General features: G+C 51.2%; 5 protein-coding genes across 5 annotated transcripts; 4 read left to right on the forward strand and 1 right to left on the reverse strand.

Annotated features, from left to right (window-relative positions):
• Nucleotides 1-1,240: 1,240 nt before the first annotated feature.
• FIBRA_02559 (uncharacterized protein) lies at nt 1,241-2,721 on the forward strand (the record flags this gene model as incomplete). The annotated part of the gene is made up of 3 exons (XM_012324418.1): nt 1,241-2,299; nt 2,350-2,644; nt 2,696-2,721. The coding sequence occupies 3 exons, from the start codon at nt 1,241-1,243 to the stop codon at nt 2,719-2,721; spliced, it is 1,380 nt and encodes a 459-aa protein (XP_012179808.1).
• Nucleotides 2,722-4,328: 1,607 nt separating this feature from the next.
• Nucleotides 4,329-5,099, reverse strand: FIBRA_02560 (uncharacterized protein; the record flags this gene model as incomplete). The annotated part of the gene is made up of 3 exons (XM_012324419.1): nt 4,329-4,646; nt 4,844-4,964; nt 5,041-5,099. The coding sequence occupies 3 exons, from the start codon at nt 5,097-5,099 to the stop codon at nt 4,329-4,331; spliced, it is 498 nt and encodes a 165-aa protein (XP_012179809.1).
• A 2,047-nt stretch (nt 5,100-7,146) lies between these two features.
• FIBRA_02561 (uncharacterized protein) lies at nt 7,147-10,723 on the forward strand (the record flags this gene model as incomplete). Its single annotated transcript, XM_012324420.1, has 16 exons — nt 7,147-7,360; nt 7,420-7,488; nt 7,549-7,617; nt 7,677-7,855; nt 7,908-8,035; nt 8,549-8,681; nt 8,735-8,792; nt 8,848-9,107; nt 9,167-9,413; nt 9,512-9,672; nt 9,726-9,911; nt 9,949-10,079; nt 10,132-10,222; nt 10,288-10,367; nt 10,422-10,509; nt 10,559-10,723. 16 exons carry the CDS (start codon nt 7,147-7,149, stop codon nt 10,721-10,723), a joined length of 2,259 nt encoding a protein of 752 aa, XP_012179810.1.
• Nucleotides 10,724-11,786: 1,063 nt separating this feature from the next.
• Nucleotides 11,787-13,808, forward strand: FIBRA_02562 (uncharacterized protein; the record flags this gene model as incomplete). The annotated part of the gene is made up of 9 exons (XM_012324421.1): nt 11,787-11,933; nt 12,020-12,137; nt 12,203-12,483; nt 12,541-12,787; nt 12,847-12,957; nt 13,008-13,108; nt 13,175-13,385; nt 13,442-13,643; nt 13,703-13,808. 9 exons carry the CDS (start codon nt 11,787-11,789, stop codon nt 13,806-13,808), a joined length of 1,524 nt encoding a protein of 507 aa, XP_012179811.1.
• A 353-nt stretch (nt 13,809-14,161) lies between these two features.
• FIBRA_02563 (uncharacterized protein) lies at nt 14,162-17,280 on the forward strand (the record flags this gene model as incomplete). The annotated part of the gene is made up of 17 exons (XM_012324422.1): nt 14,162-14,476; nt 14,541-14,702; nt 14,752-14,845; nt 14,910-15,096; nt 15,185-15,306; nt 15,373-15,518; nt 15,576-15,644; nt 15,704-15,733; nt 15,802-15,992; nt 16,066-16,165; nt 16,224-16,320; nt 16,373-16,422; nt 16,482-16,592; nt 16,656-16,816; nt 16,878-17,019; nt 17,085-17,164; nt 17,220-17,280. 17 exons carry the CDS (start codon nt 14,162-14,164, stop codon nt 17,278-17,280), a joined length of 2,118 nt encoding a protein of 705 aa, XP_012179812.1.
• Nucleotides 17,281-18,088: the final 808 nt, after the last annotated feature.

Here is an 18,088-nt window from a genome sequence, read left to right on the forward strand (position 1 = left end):
AGGCGGCTTACATGGGATAATCCGGCACGCCGCTAGGCGAAATGCTCCCGGGCTGGGCCAGGGCGTGCGCTGTGCTGGTGTTGTGCGTCCATTTTGGAGGGGCGATGGAGGAGGGGGACAATGGGCGACGTCGCGTGCGTGTGGTGGCTGGCAAAGACAGTGGACGAGCACAGTGCGCCAGCTTTTCTCTCTTCACCACGAACAATACCGGTCGCCGCACAGGCGCTCGCCTCAGCGGCTTTTCCCGAGACTGCGTCCAGGCGCGTGCACGTCGGACGCGCCGCGGGACTCGTTCGATCCAGTGTTTCAGCTATATATTATTGAGCCCTACTGACCCTGCTTGTTCTCCTCATGCAGCCTTCCCGTTTTATATCGTGCTCACCTTCATGTGGTTTTATCAGGCGTATTACGGTATATCATTATGTTCCCAGATGCCACAAAGTGGACGGATACCGTTATCCTACAAACACGCTCTCGCTCGTTGAGTCTGGGATGATCCTTCAGCCGTTGCTTCAGTGCTTGGCTCCGGACTCATTCATCGTTCGTGAAGAAAGTTGTAACTTATATCGTACGGACCGCTCTGCGAGGGAGCTAGAACCCGATAATGCCAATATGTCAGCACTGCTTATATGTTGCCGAGATGTGAAGGCCTTCATGTTGGGCGAATTGACTCTGCAAGCAAGGTTTGAATAAGAAGACCGTATATGTAGAGTCCGGACATCGTGCTAAGCTGGTGGGTGACCCAACACTGTCAGAGATCAGACTAAGGGCATGTCCCGGTGCCATTTATTTTCTGAGATCTGCTAACCCAGAATAGATTTAGTATCATCCGAGTCTTTCTGAACGACGCGCAGAATAGGCCGGAACATCGACAACTCGCCAATGGTTCAATGCACGAACTTGAACGATTTCCTAATCGGATGTGATTGATCGAACCGGTGGCTGAGCTCCTCGTGCCCCAGTCATGTTCGCCGGCGCTATGCTCGCAGTGCTCTTGCTCTAGTCCGGCTCCCCTTCCAAAACCGGCCGCGTCAAGTTGTGGTCGGAACAAGGGGCTGAAGACTATTTATTGCCCAAACATCCTGTATATCGCAGTTCTCCTTCTCTCCTCCTCGGTCCGCAAGGTGCTATCTCTGCACGACGGACGACCGCAGTCTTGAGTCCCGAGTCGATTCTGCAATATAGTATGACTGTACTTTGTTTCACGCTTGTGGTTATTCTGACAAAATTGGTGCCAGACATGACCCAGTTCCTGGATCTCAATGACGATGTCCTCGATGCGATCGTTTCGCACCTGACGGTCACACATGCCCTCCATCTGGCTTGCGCATGCCGAAGAGTACATGATATAGCCATGCGCAGGGCACTGTCTCGCGTAACCATCTTCAACCAGCGCAAGCGGTTCATGAAGTTTGCTGCATGCATGCTTTCGGACATCTCGTACCATGTCATTTATCTGAGGAAGGTCCACATATCCCTCTTTGGCGACGTCGGAGAGACCGACTTTTCCTCTGCCGTGCGACTCCTCACCCACGTCCTTCGGAGAGCGAAGAATATTCAATCGCTCGGTCTTGGACCCATGGAACTAATGATAGCGAGTGTGCCCGCCGTCGCCGATGCCGTGTGTGGAATGGAGAATTTGGAAGCACTGTGGTTGTATAACGGGGGTCAGGAAACAATATTGATGTTGGATAAAATACAGAGCAGACTCGAAAGGCTAGTTGTCCATAGTTGGTCGGACCGGCTCACGACCGACGCTCCGCAAGTCCTCCCCCTCATTGCGCACATCCAGAGCCTGCAATCTCTCGGCCTGCACAACCTCACGTTCCAGGATGAACCGCATCCGCACGCAATATGGAGGAATGTGCGCATTTTGCGCCTGGAGTCCTGTAGGGCTGCGATGCCTGTGTTTGTTCACTCATTCCCCACAATTCGCGCCTTGCATCTCAAGGGTAACGACCGGCGGAACCCACAGGGTGAGACTGTGCGCTGTTGGCCTAGCCTTGACGAACTCTCAGTCAACACTGTGGAAGACCTATTGGAGTGGCCGATCACCTGTCCCGTCCGTTGTGTGTCGTACGAAGCTCTCATCCAAGACCCTGGTGACGCGGAACAAGCATTCGTTCAAATCAAGAACGTGAAACCTATCGTTCTCTCGTTATCGATACTCAATTCTTTCAGTGATTGCTGGGCGGAAGTTGCGCGCAGCGGCCATCGACTTCGGGCTATCACTGTCACTCTCGTCAATCTTTATGGGTCGGCTTCTCGCATAGGAACTCCTAACTATTCGCGATGGATGGTCAGTATTTGTGACATGGGAATTCGTTTATACTCACCTTTGGCGTGTAGCAAAATGTATTGCCTGTCCTAGGAAGATCGCAGATCATGTTCCTCCGTATCATCATTCCCGGGTCCTTGCATACAGATCGTCTCGTGTACGAGAAGTGTCCAGAGCAGATCATGAAGTCAATCCCATCTCTTCGCTGTTTGGGCTTCGGAGATAAACCAAGCACGATGTGTTGGTGGCGAATCGTCACCAATCGTGCTCGTAGACGGGAGCTGAAGCAAATATCAGAAGCAGCCGGGATGCGCGTGCTAGAGTATATATCGTCCGAGACTTTCGAGATGTCGACGGTATTTGATGGTGCGTGGAAAACGTATTGCGAACTTGGTTCTTCGCTAATAGTGGCGCTAGAGTCTTTGCTCGACATTCGAGGCTGAGTATCAATTCGCCATATGCTGTTGAGAGACACTGTAATTCTTCGTTCTGTTCGAATTCATGTATTACTATAGATACACTTCAAGCTCCCTTACGCCCACTTAGTCGGCGATGCGAATTAGCCTATGCAATCAGAAACTTTTATCATTCATTCAGAGCAAGTTCAAACATGTATCACTGATGCTCACATTCGTTATGCCTGATTGTACCAACTCTGCCAGCCTCTTTGAAATATAAGTTGACATTACTAACTCGAGGTGGGTTGGTATCTCTCGTGGCTCGCTTCCAAAGGCCGGTCCACCGGCGCTCGCCCCGAGCTCAGATTCAACATCAAGTACTTCAGCCAGTGAACACTAGAGATGAGCTTCCAGATGACGACTTGGCATTGACTTTTTGTCTACAACAGCAGAATGGTGAATCATATTGCTGGGACTCCATCGGGGTACGGTAGCCAATACCGCAAGTAACGCTGGAGGACCCAAATACTGCATTGACACACCGCCAGGGTTTTTGAATTTTGTGCAGTGCAGACAAACGGCGCGTGTCGAATGGCTGCATCGGGTATAGAGTACTTGTGAGCATGGGCGTCCGGGAAGACGAGCGAACGGGCGGATGGAGCGAGCGAGCGGGTGACTCGTAAGCGGGCAAGGTACCTTGACTCATTACAGGTGCCAAGGGAAGTGAATGGGGTGAGGACGGACGCATATTGTCATTCGAACGAGCGAATGAGTGAGCAGACAGGCAAGTGAGTGGGCAAGCGAGTGAGTGAGCACGCGGGTGGACAAAGTGGGTGAAGGAGCAAGTCGGTGTGCGAGCGGGCGGGCAAGAGAGAAGACGGCTGAGTGAGCAGACGGGCGGGCAAGAGGCAAGAGAATCCGCAGTGTGCATGCATAGCTGCACACGGCGAGAGCAAGGGAAGACTCACGGGCTCCAACTCTATGTCTGCTGTTGTTGGTGACTTGCTCTCCCAGCAGCCTGGTATCAGCAGGTGAGTGAGCGAGTGAAAAGGCGGGCGAATGAACGAGTGGGTGGTCGAACAAGCAGTCTGGCGAGTGGGTCCGAGAGAGCTTGAATAACCCGCATGCTCTGCAAAGATGGGTGACAGGGGCAGGTCAGTGTACTCGCAGAGTGCGAGCCGGTAGGTGTCCGAGCGGGCGGGAAAGTGGGCAACGCGCGAGTGAGAAGCGGAAGCAGTGGTCAGACGAGCCAGGGAGCCCACGAGCGAGCGAGGACGCGTTGGGTCGTCCCAAGGGCCGCAGTGCACAAGTTATCGACCAGGTGTACGTTCAAAGCCAATATATGCACCACCACCTACGCGAGGAGTACACAGCCAGGGGCAGAAAACGCTGAACAGGCGGGCACAAATACTTATGGCAAACATACGAAGGCCAGAAAGAACGGGCAGCAGCACAACTGATCGTATCACTGTCAGAGCAGGCCAATCCCTGTTTCCATACAAACCGAATGCCAAGTGACATTCGAATGATTAGTGAGCCCAGGGCAAACACCCCATCTTTCTTTCATCTGATTCTAACAAAATACACATCCTACGTTTACGGTCTGAGTTCCGCACGCCTATGCCATCCATCCCGCGTGGATCATGATGTACTCAATCGAGTTCTTCGAGCAACGCTCGCACTAACAGCGCACGCATATGGAGGTCCTCACGCTTACCCTTACCCTGCAATCCAAAGAATCCCTTGAATCCCTTGTTGGGTTTTCCATCCGGATCAATCGGCTTCGGAGGTATCTGTGGCGGCGGGCCCCGGGTGGAATCCGGCCGGGCCAGCCCATCCCCAATGGGACCGCCGTTATACATATGCCACGTTCGGTGCGCCGCTTTTTTAGCTCGGTAATCTTTCATGTCCGCGTTGTACTTTTCTCTCGCAGCCTGTCTGATTGGGTCATTCGGGTCGTTCGAAGGCAGCTGTAGAATGAGCAGTTAGCGCACTATACGCACACCCCTTTCTGAACATACTGAAGTATATTTCCCGCCCCCCTGAGTGCCGCGCAAGCACCACACGTGGATAGTAATACGCATGGTCGGTCGACGATCAGATAAACAGCACGACGGAGTATCTGCCTGTGAGCCCAATTCGAGCGCGGACAACCAAAACTACGTACCTTACTGTTCGAATTGCCGCGGCGGAATATGGCAGCCGCGTCATACACGTCGCGGGCCGACACATACGGTGCGAACTCTTCGCGCGCGTATAGGTCGGTGAAGGATGGAGAAGGGGTGGCACTGCAAATTCCAAATATGAATGAGCCTTGCCTCGCCCACAGGCTGCATTCAGATGGAGAAGCATCATTTGACTTACGTGACCAGAAGAGGTGCAGCAATAGCGGCAGCAGCGATAAGGGTGGTCGTGACACGCATGATTGTAAATGCCGACAATGAAAGACGTGGAGACAAGCGTTAGACGTGGATGTGTACTGCGAAACGAAAGGAGACAAGGTCAAGCTGGGGGAGTGAGTTAGGGTCACAATCATCTAACAGGTCCTGCATGGTACACTCACTATCCAGTACCTGGCTTGGAGTTGGTGAGCGCACAGAGATCAACCGAGGGCTGGAGAGCGAGTGGCGAGGGTGGTCAGTCATTTTATATCAAGCTCGACAGGGAGCCACGCCCTGTGAAGTCAGCATCAGCAGAACGAGTCAGTCGCTCAGGGCCTCTGGTCTCGTACCCAAACGCGTTGTGTCGGTACGAGACCAAGGGCCTCAGGCTAGAAACTTTGAAACGGGAGATTCAGGGCCATGCCTTTGGGATGTGAGGCTTTCTGAGCTCCGCGACCGCGCATCTTGCTTTCCAATTTTGGGCTTGCCGTCACCAATTGCCCACATCTCGACCACTGTTCTTCTGATCAAAAGGCTAAAGACTAATATGTATTTGCAAGTGCGCGCGGGATCGTGAAACGAGTTTCAAAACGACTGGGCTCAGTTGACAGGGTTTGGTTGTCGGGGACCGTGTGAAAAGGGACAGCTGGTCCAACACCGTGACAATGTAGCGGCGAGGAACGAAGTCAGTGGTGCAGCAGTAAGTTGAGGAGTGGGGGTAACAGCCAGGAACGGAGGTGAAGCAGGAACAAAGGTCTATGCTCACATCGAAACACCACGTGCTCCTCCCGAGACATGCCAGGGCAACCCCAGCCAACCTTTCGACTGAGCGAGTGAAGACTTCACTGTCATCGCCTTCAGGCTGTAAGTCGACCACATCACTACTCTCTTGCGCTTCGCATAGACTCTAGCCTTGGCTCCTTCATTCATCCCACCAGGCTACTGTGCCCATATATTGCGTAATTGTGCCGTTTCTGTCTTCAGCCTGCAGCTTGAGCACACTGTTCACTATTTCGTGCCTTTTCCGCACTGCATGAGGAGTCCTCCTGCTCCGTGTCCGACTCGTCCCTGACTAACGCCACAAAGTCGGATAATAATATGGATTGATTTCTAGGTTCGGCGCCAGCCCCATCTACACGTGGACGGGTCTGATACGGGACTCGATTGATTCTCGCTACATTCGGGTAGTGGGCCTTGTATGGCGATCGTGGTCGTGATGCCAGGTCGTCTGTATCGGTTCGAAATCTCATCCGAAGTCACCTCCACTTTCGCTCCCAACTTTGATGCCTCTGGCCGCCTCCTTTCAACTCGATTTTCGTGTTTCTCGGTCGACACGGGTGCTTTGGCACCGCCTGTCATGATCGGGATTAATACAGGAATAGTCGTATTACAGGCCACCATCAAGGGGGAAGTGAACGAGCACTGTTTCGATTCCATAAGTATAACATCTTCATCGAGCTCTTATGTGCTAGCGCTGTTCAAGTTGGCAGCGATCAACACAATCACCAGACACAATGTGCCTGTCTCAAATTGGTAACGAAAACTGATGCTTCTGAGGGACAGACCAGAGGCATTTATATTTGCACAATCTTCCACAGAATACAAACATCGAAATTCGACCGACTACAAACTGAACGCGTCTCATACGACACAATTCAATGCGGCAATGTCTGCGCAGCGAGCCTGGTCACAGCACGGCCACGCACGGCCGTTGCACGAGCCAAATAGCGTCTGGCACGCGAAATCGCTACACTGTGTGCGTAAGGACCAGCGGCCATGCAAGTCACAACACAATTTTCGACGTGAAGAAATTGTGACAACGTGAGCTCGCACGAAAGCGGTAAGGCGGAATCGACCGGGGCAACGAAAAAGCGACTACAACTCGAGCGTGGTCGGAGATGTCGAAGCTCGAGCGGGAACAACCTGTACAAATCAACTGAGTGGTAATAAATAGTGCGACTCTGAGATCGTCCATGTCATAGTCACATGATTGTGACGACTCGCGTATTCCTTGTCACGCCCGCGTTCAACGCCGCGCCCTAGCCTCTCGTTCCATCCTCCAACAGTCATATGCAGGTATAACGTTGAAATGGAGGACACGGAATTCTTAGCTTTCGGTCTGCCTGGGGCACTCCTTGCCGACGACCCATCGCTGGACAATGCTTCACAACATAGTACCTCCGGGGGCAATAGATTCTCAATGGGCGGTTTACTGCTGAATGAAGAATCCTCGTCAGAGAACTTGCGTAGTAACCAATGCCGGAGGATAGCGCAGATTGGGCCAGAATGCGTGCATAAACTTGGTACCGTCGCTTATATTCTTTCATATTTCGACCATACTCTGAACGGCTTGCATTCGCAGATGGAAGTGCTACGCGGGATGTGTTTGTGCTGAATGGGCTGCTTTGCGAAAGCGTCGAAGAAGCTGAAGGTATGTAAGGTAGCTCCATGCGAGGTTAAAACATTAGATTACGAATGCGGTATTCGGCAGTGGAGGGTGATTCCCGGGCACCACGAGCAACTGAGACGGTGGTAGAATCTGTCAGCTCTCAATCGCAAGGTGCGCCAATGTTCACACGTTTTTATGGTTCCTACTCGTTGATGTTCTTGGGCCTGTAGAATTTCCCGAAATCAGAGACCTCCTGAGGCCATATGCTCGAGCTCATGCAGGTCTTACAGAGTCTCACAGTTCGTATAAATCTTCAACCCCACCGCTTTCCTTACGGGCATCTACTTTCGACGGGCAGACAGTTTTTCTGAGACGTAAATCTCGTCGGAAAGAGTGTGGGGCTTCTCATGTGAGTAAGTGAAAGCCGGTAAAGATGAATATTTGAATCTACAATTTTATAGATAACTGCTGATCCTACCAGTGGTGGTTCAGGCACAGGAAGGCAATACTATAGTAAACTGCTTGATGTACCAATACATCGTCTCCTGGATCAATTGGCAACCGAAACAGCCATGAAATTTTCTCACTCGTTCGTGTATTATGCTAGCTTGTGCTTCACGATATGTTTATACCCTTCACCAGTGATACTGAGGTCACGACTACCGTCAACCAGCCATGTTCTTCAACGAATCCGGATGCCAGCCTTTGGGTCGACCGATATCGTCCCCGCAGATTTACCGACCTCTTGGGGGACGATCGCGTCCATCGCGAAGTGATGGCCTGGGTAAAGGAGTGGGACTTTTGTGTATTTGGTCGCCGCCAGCCACGGGGTCAGAAACGTCCACGGGGAGACGATGGCGAGAATATGGATCAATGGCGACGACCGCCCGAGAAGGCAAGATATTTCGAAATATTATCATGAAAGTGTTCGATAATTCATGTGATAGATTCTGCTGCTGTCTGGCCCTCCTGGAATGGGCAAGACAACATTGGCACATGTGGTGGCGCAACATGCTGGCTACAGTGTTTTCGAAATAAATGCCAGGTCGAGTTCCGCCCAAACGATACTTATATCTGAATATTGATAACCGCTTTGATTCAGTGATGCTCGATCCGCTCAAGTCATAGAGGAAAGACTTCGCCCTATACTGGAGACGGGATGTACTGTCGGAAGTACCAAACCTACCTTAGCCGTCATCGATGAAATTGACGGTGCGACTGGTGGTTCGGACAATGTATGCGCCCTCTTCAGTGATGTTGGTGCTCGCCTCAAAGCATAACTTTTCAGTCAGCCGGCTTCATTCAGAAGCTGATTTCATTGACGTATGACAAACCAAGAAAGAAAGGTCAGCCCGGTATTCGGAGACCCTTAGTATCTCGCATCTCAAGTCATCACACCAGGCAGGAAAATCGATCCGAAGGCGTCTCGTCCCCTTCTACGGCCAATCATATGTATTTGTAACGACTTATATGCAAGTTCTCTCACGAAGCTGCGCGCATATGCGCGCGTTATCCGATTTTCTCGGCCAAACGATATACACCTAGTTCGAAGATTGCGGGATATCTGCGAAATCGAGGGCTTGCGAACCGAGTCACGGGCGTTGACGACACTAGTTGGAGTAGCTCAAGGTGACCTGCGAGGATGCCTTAATATGCTACAGGTCAGGCGATTTTTTGATCAGAAACATTATACTCCCAGTTAATCTATCGTTCTCCGTAGCTCATGAAGGCCCGCGGTCGAGACGTCACCGAACCTGCCGTGCGCACAGCTACAGCTGGGATGAAAGAGACGGAAGCATCGCAAACATCAGTCCTCAATGATCTCTTCACTCCCATGCCGCGGAGACGTGCGAAGGAGCTGGGAATCACCGAAGAGGAGGAAGCCCGTTATGTAGGCCGGCTCAGTCGTGAAATCGAGAGTAGTGGAACACTGGACAGGATCGCATCAGGCAAGTACCCTGTACCCTGTAGGTACACCTTTTGTCTGATCAATAGTTGTCAGGATGCTTCGAACACTACGCAACTGTCCACCGTCACGACGCAAACTTTTCACGATATTTGAAAGCAAACTATTGGTTGACTGCTTACGATGTCATGTCGGGCGAGATGTGGAGCGAGCGCGAGTATGCGCTGATGCAATACCTTCCATACATGCTAGTTGCCTTCTATCCTTTATTCCAAGAAAGGGGAGGGTGCAAGGTGGAACGTCCCAAGGTCGACTATGAAGTAAGCCATTGTTTTGTTCTTTACTGAGGTTCAACTCTGACTGGGGCGTGCAGAACTATGTGATCACCAAAGCGAACGAAGAGATCTATAAATCCTTGGTGCATTGTCTGTGTTCTGCTGCTGCGCGCAATGGTGGTGACTACAGACACTTCGCAAGCGAATCAGTTCTCCGATTAGAATTTGTGCCCTTGGTTAACCGAATCATTTCTCCCCCTCTCAAACCGGCAAGTCTCATCACCGTCAGCATGTTTTTGTCTAATACATGTCACTACCCAGGTCAATCGTCAGATTATTCGCCCTGGAGAAAGGGCGGTCTTGGATAGGCTGGTCAACATCATGGTCTCTATGGAGCTCCGATTTGTGCAAGAAAAGATGGAGGACGGTCAACTCATGTTTAGACTAGATCCGTGAGTCTGTCGCTGTGGCTCTTGCTGCGCTAATTCAGACCGATCTTTGTAGACCTATAGATGTCTTTGTTACCTATGATGGAAAGCGAGCCGCAGATATCGCTGTCTCAAAGTATGCTGTCAGGCATTTAGTGGCGACTGAGGTGCGTGTAGTTGCAAGAATCGTGTTGAGCTTTGCATCGAAGATAGTCGCATTTCATCTCCTCAGATTGACGCACGCCTAGTGTCAATACAGGCTGATGCCGTTGAAAGGAGTAAACCAAGTAAAGCAAGCTTCTTCAAGAAGGGGTACGTTCTGGTTGGCATTCATAATATCAGACCCGTTGACCGAGGAACAAGCAGCTCCAAAAACCGCGACGCGGACGAGGAGGAGCCTGAACTAATCACCAGCAAACGTGTCCGACAAGAGCAATCAAAGCCTGAAGAAAAGGTGAGACTGCTCATTCTTTTTAGATGTCTTCTCATTTCGATGCTTGCAGATCGCTGTTGACTTTTTCGGGAGGCCCATCACTTCCGCTTCGGGAAGTAACAACAAGAAACCCGCGAGCAAGAAAGTCATTCAGCAATATCGGGTAAAGTTTCGGTTCCGCGAGGGTAACTCCGCTGCTGTACGAAAGCAGGTAAAGGTCGGGGCTTTCCTTTGATGCCCCCTGTATTGGATGTATACCACACCTGAGAACTGTTAAATTATTTACTGGAGACGGATGTAGACTGCAGACAAAGTACAATACTACTGATTCATGACCAGTTCGACTGCACAATGTTCAAATACGAATAGTTTGGAAGATCTGACATACTAAGTAGAAGATACTTTGAAAGCAGTAATTTACCTCACTACAGTGTGCGCGGGAAGCGGCGAGCAAAATGTCAGACGAAGTTGCCCGTCTAGGTACGGAGATGTAGAATTACTTATGCGTGATCGCGCATGCTGAGTACATCATGGTGCGCGCCCTAGGCGACAGGTTCGAAAGTCGAATGAGCGTCATGATACAGGCTACCATCTTGAGGACTGTCGGCCAGACGATATGCAGGCCGTATGCAGGCAGACCGAAGGTACTGAACCGTGAAACACACGAGTAGAAAGTCCAGGTAAGTATGATGTGATGGTGTCGGTTGGTGATTGACTTTCTATGGTTACATCCCGATAGCACTCTGAGCGAGCGAAGAGACTTTAGTTGTAGGTTCACAACCAGAACGAGTGCCAATATCAGTTCTTGGAGGAGATTGCATCTCAATCTCAGAAAAAGCCTCACCAGCACATGACTCGATATCTGTAAAGGCCGTACTGGAAGCTAAGAATCCATACACGAGGACGACGATGAGAAGATGATATGTAGTAGTGGCACTATGATTCTATATGATTTGAGCGTCTAAACAATTATTATTGGTCCACAAAAGGCAAGTTTTCCAAGTTTTATGACCCTGCTTCATTCAACGATCATCTCAGACGGCTGTTCGCTATCACCCACAAGGCCATTGATACTCATCCGGGCTGCTACCACAGGTACTGTTTTGGATCAGTGTTAACACTAGTCACATCGTAAGGGATCTCGGTGTTGTGGTGATAGCCACCCTATCAACACGCCGTGGTATTCATCGTGCATTTGCTGTGTTCGAGAACATTCACCCTGTTTGTTAACCATATCTTTGCTATTTGGGTCGTGAGACCACCTTCATATTCGAGGTACAGTTGCGTGTTCGCGAGCCATGTCAGCGCTGGGACTAGAGCATGAGGGGAAGCCTAACCCGCTGGGTTCTGAGGGGAGCTCGGCAGTCCATGTGCGGCAGTGGCAACTTGAACCAGAGACTGAGTATAGGTTCGAACTTGACCCAGGTAACTCATTGGCCATCAAGGTGCGTCCGCCCTCCGCAATTTTATCAGAGAAGCCGCTTCGCACTCGTCGTGGTAACGAACTTCGTCTGTATTGACCTCCTTGCAGCTTGTAGATGGCCAGGCGGAGATATTTGGAGCGGAACTCGCGGAGGGAAGCATTTATGTGTTCGGCATGGAATGCAAGGCTGCGGTGTACACCTGGCAGGGGTGCACAATTGAGATGAGTGTTTTCATAAAATGACTGTTCTTTGGTCCTTATTTGATTTCCATCTACACGTCACTGGCCAAGCGTCGACTGAATACATATCTGAGGAGACGCCCATGAACGCGTACGCAAATGTACACCTCGCCCTGGAACAAATGCGTGTTCGTGCACTACGTGTGATTCACGGATCCCCCCCGTCAGATGATGATGAGGCCGACATGGATCCCAATCCCGAGCCTCCCCGTGTGTTGGTTCTTGGACCTGAAAATTCTGGGAAGACAACCGTTTCGAAAATACTTGTCAACTATGCGGTGCGCATGGGACAAGATTGGAATCCAATTTTTGCCAATGTGGATCCCGGTGAAGTACGTTGGGGTGTTCTTATGGCCTTTATTCAACCACGATGACTGACGCGTCTCCAGGGTGGTTGGGCAGTTCCTGGAGTTATTTCGGCCGCGTCAATTACGGCTCCTCTACAGACATCCTCTCCTGCCGCGACCTTGGGGTCTGCAGCTACCTCCGCGCCCGTTCACCTTGTATCAAACGAGTTACTTCCACTTTCGTATTGGTATGGCCATGCGGAGACGCGAAGGAATCCTCTACTCATGGACAGGTTGATTCGAAATCTCGGAGAAAATATTGCAGAGCGGTGGGATGCCGATGCTGAATGTGAGACTGCACTTTTGACAACCTTCTGTGGCGGATGATGCTCAAGGTCCATTTGTCAGGTCGAGCAGCGGGTCTGATTGTAGATACCCCTGCCTCTTTTGCCTCGAGTTCTGGGCCGCAGGGAGATCATAGGCACGCACTTATCAAAGCGTGCGTAGATGCCTTTAGAAGTGAGATATGGTGACTTGGTTCATACCCGAAGCTTACCAGGGGGTTCTAGTCAATGTGATTCTGGTGGTGGGTCATGAAAAACTCAATGTCGAGATGCAAAGAGCGTATGGAAACCGAATATCGATCGTCAAGATTCCCAAATCCGGTGGTGTGAGTCCTTGCCATTTACGCCTCTCTCAATGGCATCACGCTGATGCGCTGCATATGATAATGCAGGTGGTCGAATTGGACAGTAGTTACCGCGAGCGTGTACGGAAGTACCAGCTACAGAATTACATGTACGGCAAGGTCATTCCCCCTCCCCCAGGCCTTAGCGCGTTGCCATATCTTCAGGGAGGCGAGCAGACCTCAGACCTCACCCTTAACCTAGCACCGTCGTCATCGGTGATCATGTTCAGTGATCTTGTTATATATCGCATTGGTGAAGGTAAGCTATCAGAAACCACTCGTTTTCTTCGGTTATTCATCCTTCGTTTCGGCCAGAAACGATGGCTCCGACGTCTGCGCTACCTATTGGTGCCGCACGGGTTGTGTCGGAGATGCAGCCGCTTATAGTCGATCCCGCACAGCCTGGCTCCGGCCTCTACAATGCCGTCCTCGCACTCCTGTCGCCCCCCAATCCGGACGAATCGGAGCGTTACGACGAAGAGATTCTTGATCTGAGCGTTGTTGGTTTCTTGGTGATGTGAGTGTCTGCTCGACAACGTGCCATGCGCTGCGGCTCATACCATGATGATGTTATAGAACCGCTCTAGATATTCCCAACAAACGGATGACAGTCCTCGCCCCAGGGCAAGGGTCTTTTGCGGGCCGTACTGCCATTGTGGGGTCATTTGAATGGCAGGAGTGATGTTTACGCCACTTTGTACTCGAATTCAATCCTCAGCAGTAGCACCATGCATGTACTTGTTACAATTTGAAGACGGTAACATAGTCATAATTAAATTAGCAGTAAGGCTATAAATAGAGCCTGGGCGCGGACCCGGGCAGGGAGCCCATGTCCGCACGTCGCCGATGACATCAACCTCCGTGCGCCCGACGCGCCCCACAGGCAGCCCTCTTATATCCCCCTCCCCGACGCCCCGACGCCTCTATCCACGACTTTGACCACGACCACGACCCCCGCCTCGCTCTGCACCGCGTTCCCGACACCCAGGCAGCCACCATCGACCTTCTCCAGCGGCCGAATATCCACCAGCGGCCATGCTGCCCGCAGCAGCACGTCGTGCTGGCTGCTCGCTCGGACACCTTGGTCTCCTGCGCGCAGGAATATCCACACGGCCACTCCGTACCCAACTGCGTCCATTCCCAGAGCGCGACTTCTTCACTTCTGCTCGCGCACTCGTCGTTGGACCGAGTACGTCGCAGCCGCTACCACCGCCTCCGCGGGCCACGTTCTTGAAGCGTGCGCGCACAGTTGCTCGATACTCGTTTTACCTGCTAGGCTCGACCGTCGTCGGCGCGGCAGTTCTCACGTCTGCGATCTTCCTCCACGACGCGTTTACCTACACTGATCGTGTGCGTTAGCTCTTACTCGTTCCGCTGAGTTGATTTGCTCATCTTCGTCTCCCAAATCTGCCAGCACATTGATGGTGTCCCGGTTTCCCCCCTTGCACTCAACCCCGAGCGCGGAGGTCCGAAGAATCTTCCCATTCTCCGGCGGTTGCTCAGTGACTATGAAGACACGGACAACTCCGACTTGGTCGAGAAACCCCACCTTGTCATCGTCGGAGGTGGCTGGGGAGTACGTCTATAGCCCGAAACCCAAGTCTCGCTTACTGACACTACGTTAGGCAGTAGGTATCCTGAACACTCTGCGGCCTGGCGACTACCACGTTACGGTTGTCTCTCCTGAAACGTATACCACATTCACGCCACTGTTACCCTGTACGAAAGTCTGATCATTCAATTCTCTCCCGTTCACTAATGCTATGCTCAATTTGCTATATAGCTGCGGCAGTCGGTACTGTACAGTTGCGTTCGCTCGTAGAACCACTCCGGAAAATCATTGCGCGCCTACATGGCCATCTCGTATATGGTAGTGCTATGGACCTCGTCATGAGCGAACGTCTGCTTGAAGTGGAGGTTAATCGCATACAGGGGGACGGGAGCAAGGTTACTGAGCGGATCTATGTCCCGTGAGTACACTTCAAGTACTCATGCCATCGAATTGCATCGAGTGGATCTGCATTCTTCATGCGCCTGACGACTAACATGCGGATGTAGGTATGACAAACTGGTAATTGCGGTCGGTTCAACGAGTAGTACGCACGGTGTTCCTGGATTGCAGCACTGCTTCCAGTTGAAGACAATCAAGGATGCACGGAAAATTAGACAACGTATATTAGGTACGTCAGGATTTTGTCCTGCTTCCTAGAATCCAGCCCAGACTTTGTCTGAAATTGATGACACAGACAATTTCGAGACCGCCTCGCTACCAACAACCACACCCGAGGAACGAAAACGCTTATTGAGTTTCGTCGTGTGCGGTGGTGGACCTACAGGAGTGGAAGCGGCAGCGGAGATCTACGACTTATGCCAGGAGGACGTGATGAATTATGTGCGTATCACGCCCATCGTACTGATTATAAGTATGATGTTGATTGTGCTCATGTAGTATCCTAAAATCTGCCGCGAGGAGGTTTCGATTCACCTGATTCAAAGCCGGGAACACATCCTGAACACGGTGCGCGCCCTTTACTTGCAGCTCCAGTGAAAGGGCTGACGAAGTAATCTACGGTTCAGTACTCTGAGGCAATCTCGAGATATGCGGAGGTACGCTTACCCTTTCCATACTCATACACGCGCTCTTCTCAGTATCTAATTCCTTGCACAATGCCTAGAATAAGTTCCTGCATGATGATATCGATCTCATCACATCCGCCCGAGTGGCGGCAGTGCACGATGACCGTGTGGAGTATTCGATACGCGGGGAGGACGGAAAACGCGAGACTCGTTCCATTCCAACAAACTTTGTGCTGTGGAGCACGGGAATCGCAATGAACCCATTCACGGAGCGTGTATCAAATCTGCTGTGAGTCTTATACATTTTTAGGTACCTGAGTTGCTCATCCGCTCATTCCGTACTCGTGGACGGATGATCTCAGGCCAAATCAAGTGCACAAGAAAGCCATTGAGACAGACGCGCATCTACGAGTCAAAGGCGCACCGGTCGGTGAGGTGTATGCTATCGGTGACGCGAGCACGGTGTGTTTAATATTATTTTAGTCGCTGATACTCCGAGATATTGAAAATGACTACGCAGATCGAGACTTCAGTGGTCAGCTACCTCTTGGAACTTGTTGATGAAGCGGACAAGAACAAGGATGGGAAAATTGACTACGACGAGTGGGAGATAATGGGTATGTTCCATAGTCCTGCATTTGCGGACCGACTCAGATCCTTGTGATGCAGTCAACCGCATCAAGGCCCGCATTCCTATGGCTGAGTCGCAGCTGCAACAAGTGCGTATAGTCGACTCCTTACTTACTTGATGACATCTCAGTGCCACCCTTATTGATAGGTCCGGGAACTATTCGACCTGTACGACAAGGACGCAGATAACAGCCTCACGCTCAACGAACTCGCGGTACTTCTACAGGAGATTGGGAACAAGATCACGGCATTGCCTGCAGTGCGTTGCTTTGCGATCGTCTCCTTGTGTCTGCTGACTGTATTTCCTGACGGCTAACCTCAGACGGCACAAGTAGCATCCCAGCAAGGCAAGTATCTCGGGAAGAAGTTCACAAAGCTGGCGAAGCAGCGGGACGTTCTTATCATGAACGGCGTCGCGGACGGGCCAGGTGCAGACGAGGCTGTGTCGGGGCCGTTCAAATATTTGCACCTCGGTTCACTCGCGTACGTATCTCATGCTGAGCATCTGCCAGGCTGATGTTGCTGACAGCTAGCATTTATATAGGTACATCGGGAATGCGGCGGTATTTGACCTGGGCAAGATGAGTTTCATGGGCGGACTCGCCGCCATGTACGCGTGGAGGAGTGTGTACTGGAGCGAGCAGGTCAGCTCCCGGACGCGGGCGCTGCTCATGATAGATTGGATTGTACGGTGTGTGGTGGTTTATCTCCTTACCGCAACGTTCACGCATTGATGTTTGTTTGTTTGTAGCGGCGTATGGGGCAGGGACCTGTCGCGACTGTAATTCAAGCCATGAAAATGTACTTGCACCGCACGGGCCATAGGGGGCTGTACGTACTTTAAGTATATAGATGTACTGTCTTGGATAATGTCATGTGTTTGTAGGACTTTAAGATGGGTATGGGCCGACGCAGGTTCTCATGCCCATTTTTCGACTGGTCGTTAGGGAGTTTATTGTATGTCCCTGTAAATGGTACAATTACAATCAGTAGAATGCACTACGATGTGACCATATACCTGGTAATGATGGCAGCCCAATATTCAAAACCCAGACATAAGCGGCCACCTGCGGAAGGCTTCATGGAATCAGATTTCACAACGCACGGGCGAGCTGATCAATATACCAAACGATTCGCTGCAAAGACAGTGAACTATTCAAATATGGATCATAGCCAAGGCCCTCCCCGGTAGTAGTGGTTTGCACTGCTTTAACAGCCATTCTGTCGCTCGATCGTTGGCAAAATCTTCCGAGTTAGCAAAGTGCAACCTCGAAATCAACTTGAAGTTGCACGTGTGGAACCGTGAACGCTAATTTAAAGGAACCGACTTACACAATAGCCGCTGGCGAGATACAGGGGCGGACATCCGACGCTGCCTCTCCTAGACTCCAGCTTCTATCATCTTGCGCGACCAGCAACGGCTCGTTTTCGCTTCTAGAAAGTTGTGCTACGTACCTTCGGATCGCTCCTCGGCTGGTCGTCTTCGTTTCACAAGGTGTTCTCGACGCTCTGATTAAAGGAGAGAACAGAATACTAAATTTCAGTACGTGAGTGAACGTGAATATGTGCTGATAGCTGCGTCATTTATTGCATTTAGTTCGTTTACAATGAATCTCTTGAACCTCAATGATGACGTCCTTGATGCTATCTTGTCTCACCTGTCCTCCAAAGATGCAGTTAGGCTGTCTGCTACATCCCGAAGAATCCAATCCATGGCTGCTCGCCGCGCAGTCCGTCACGTCCTAATCCACGACA

The sequence above is a fragment of the Fibroporia radiculosa genome (assembly GCF_000313525.1).
Source record: "Fibroporia radiculosa TFFH 294 genomic supercontigs, scaffold1320, whole genome shotgun sequence".
In the NCBI taxonomy this organism is placed as follows: Eukaryota; Fungi; Basidiomycota; class Agaricomycetes; order Polyporales; family Fibroporiaceae; genus Fibroporia; species Fibroporia radiculosa.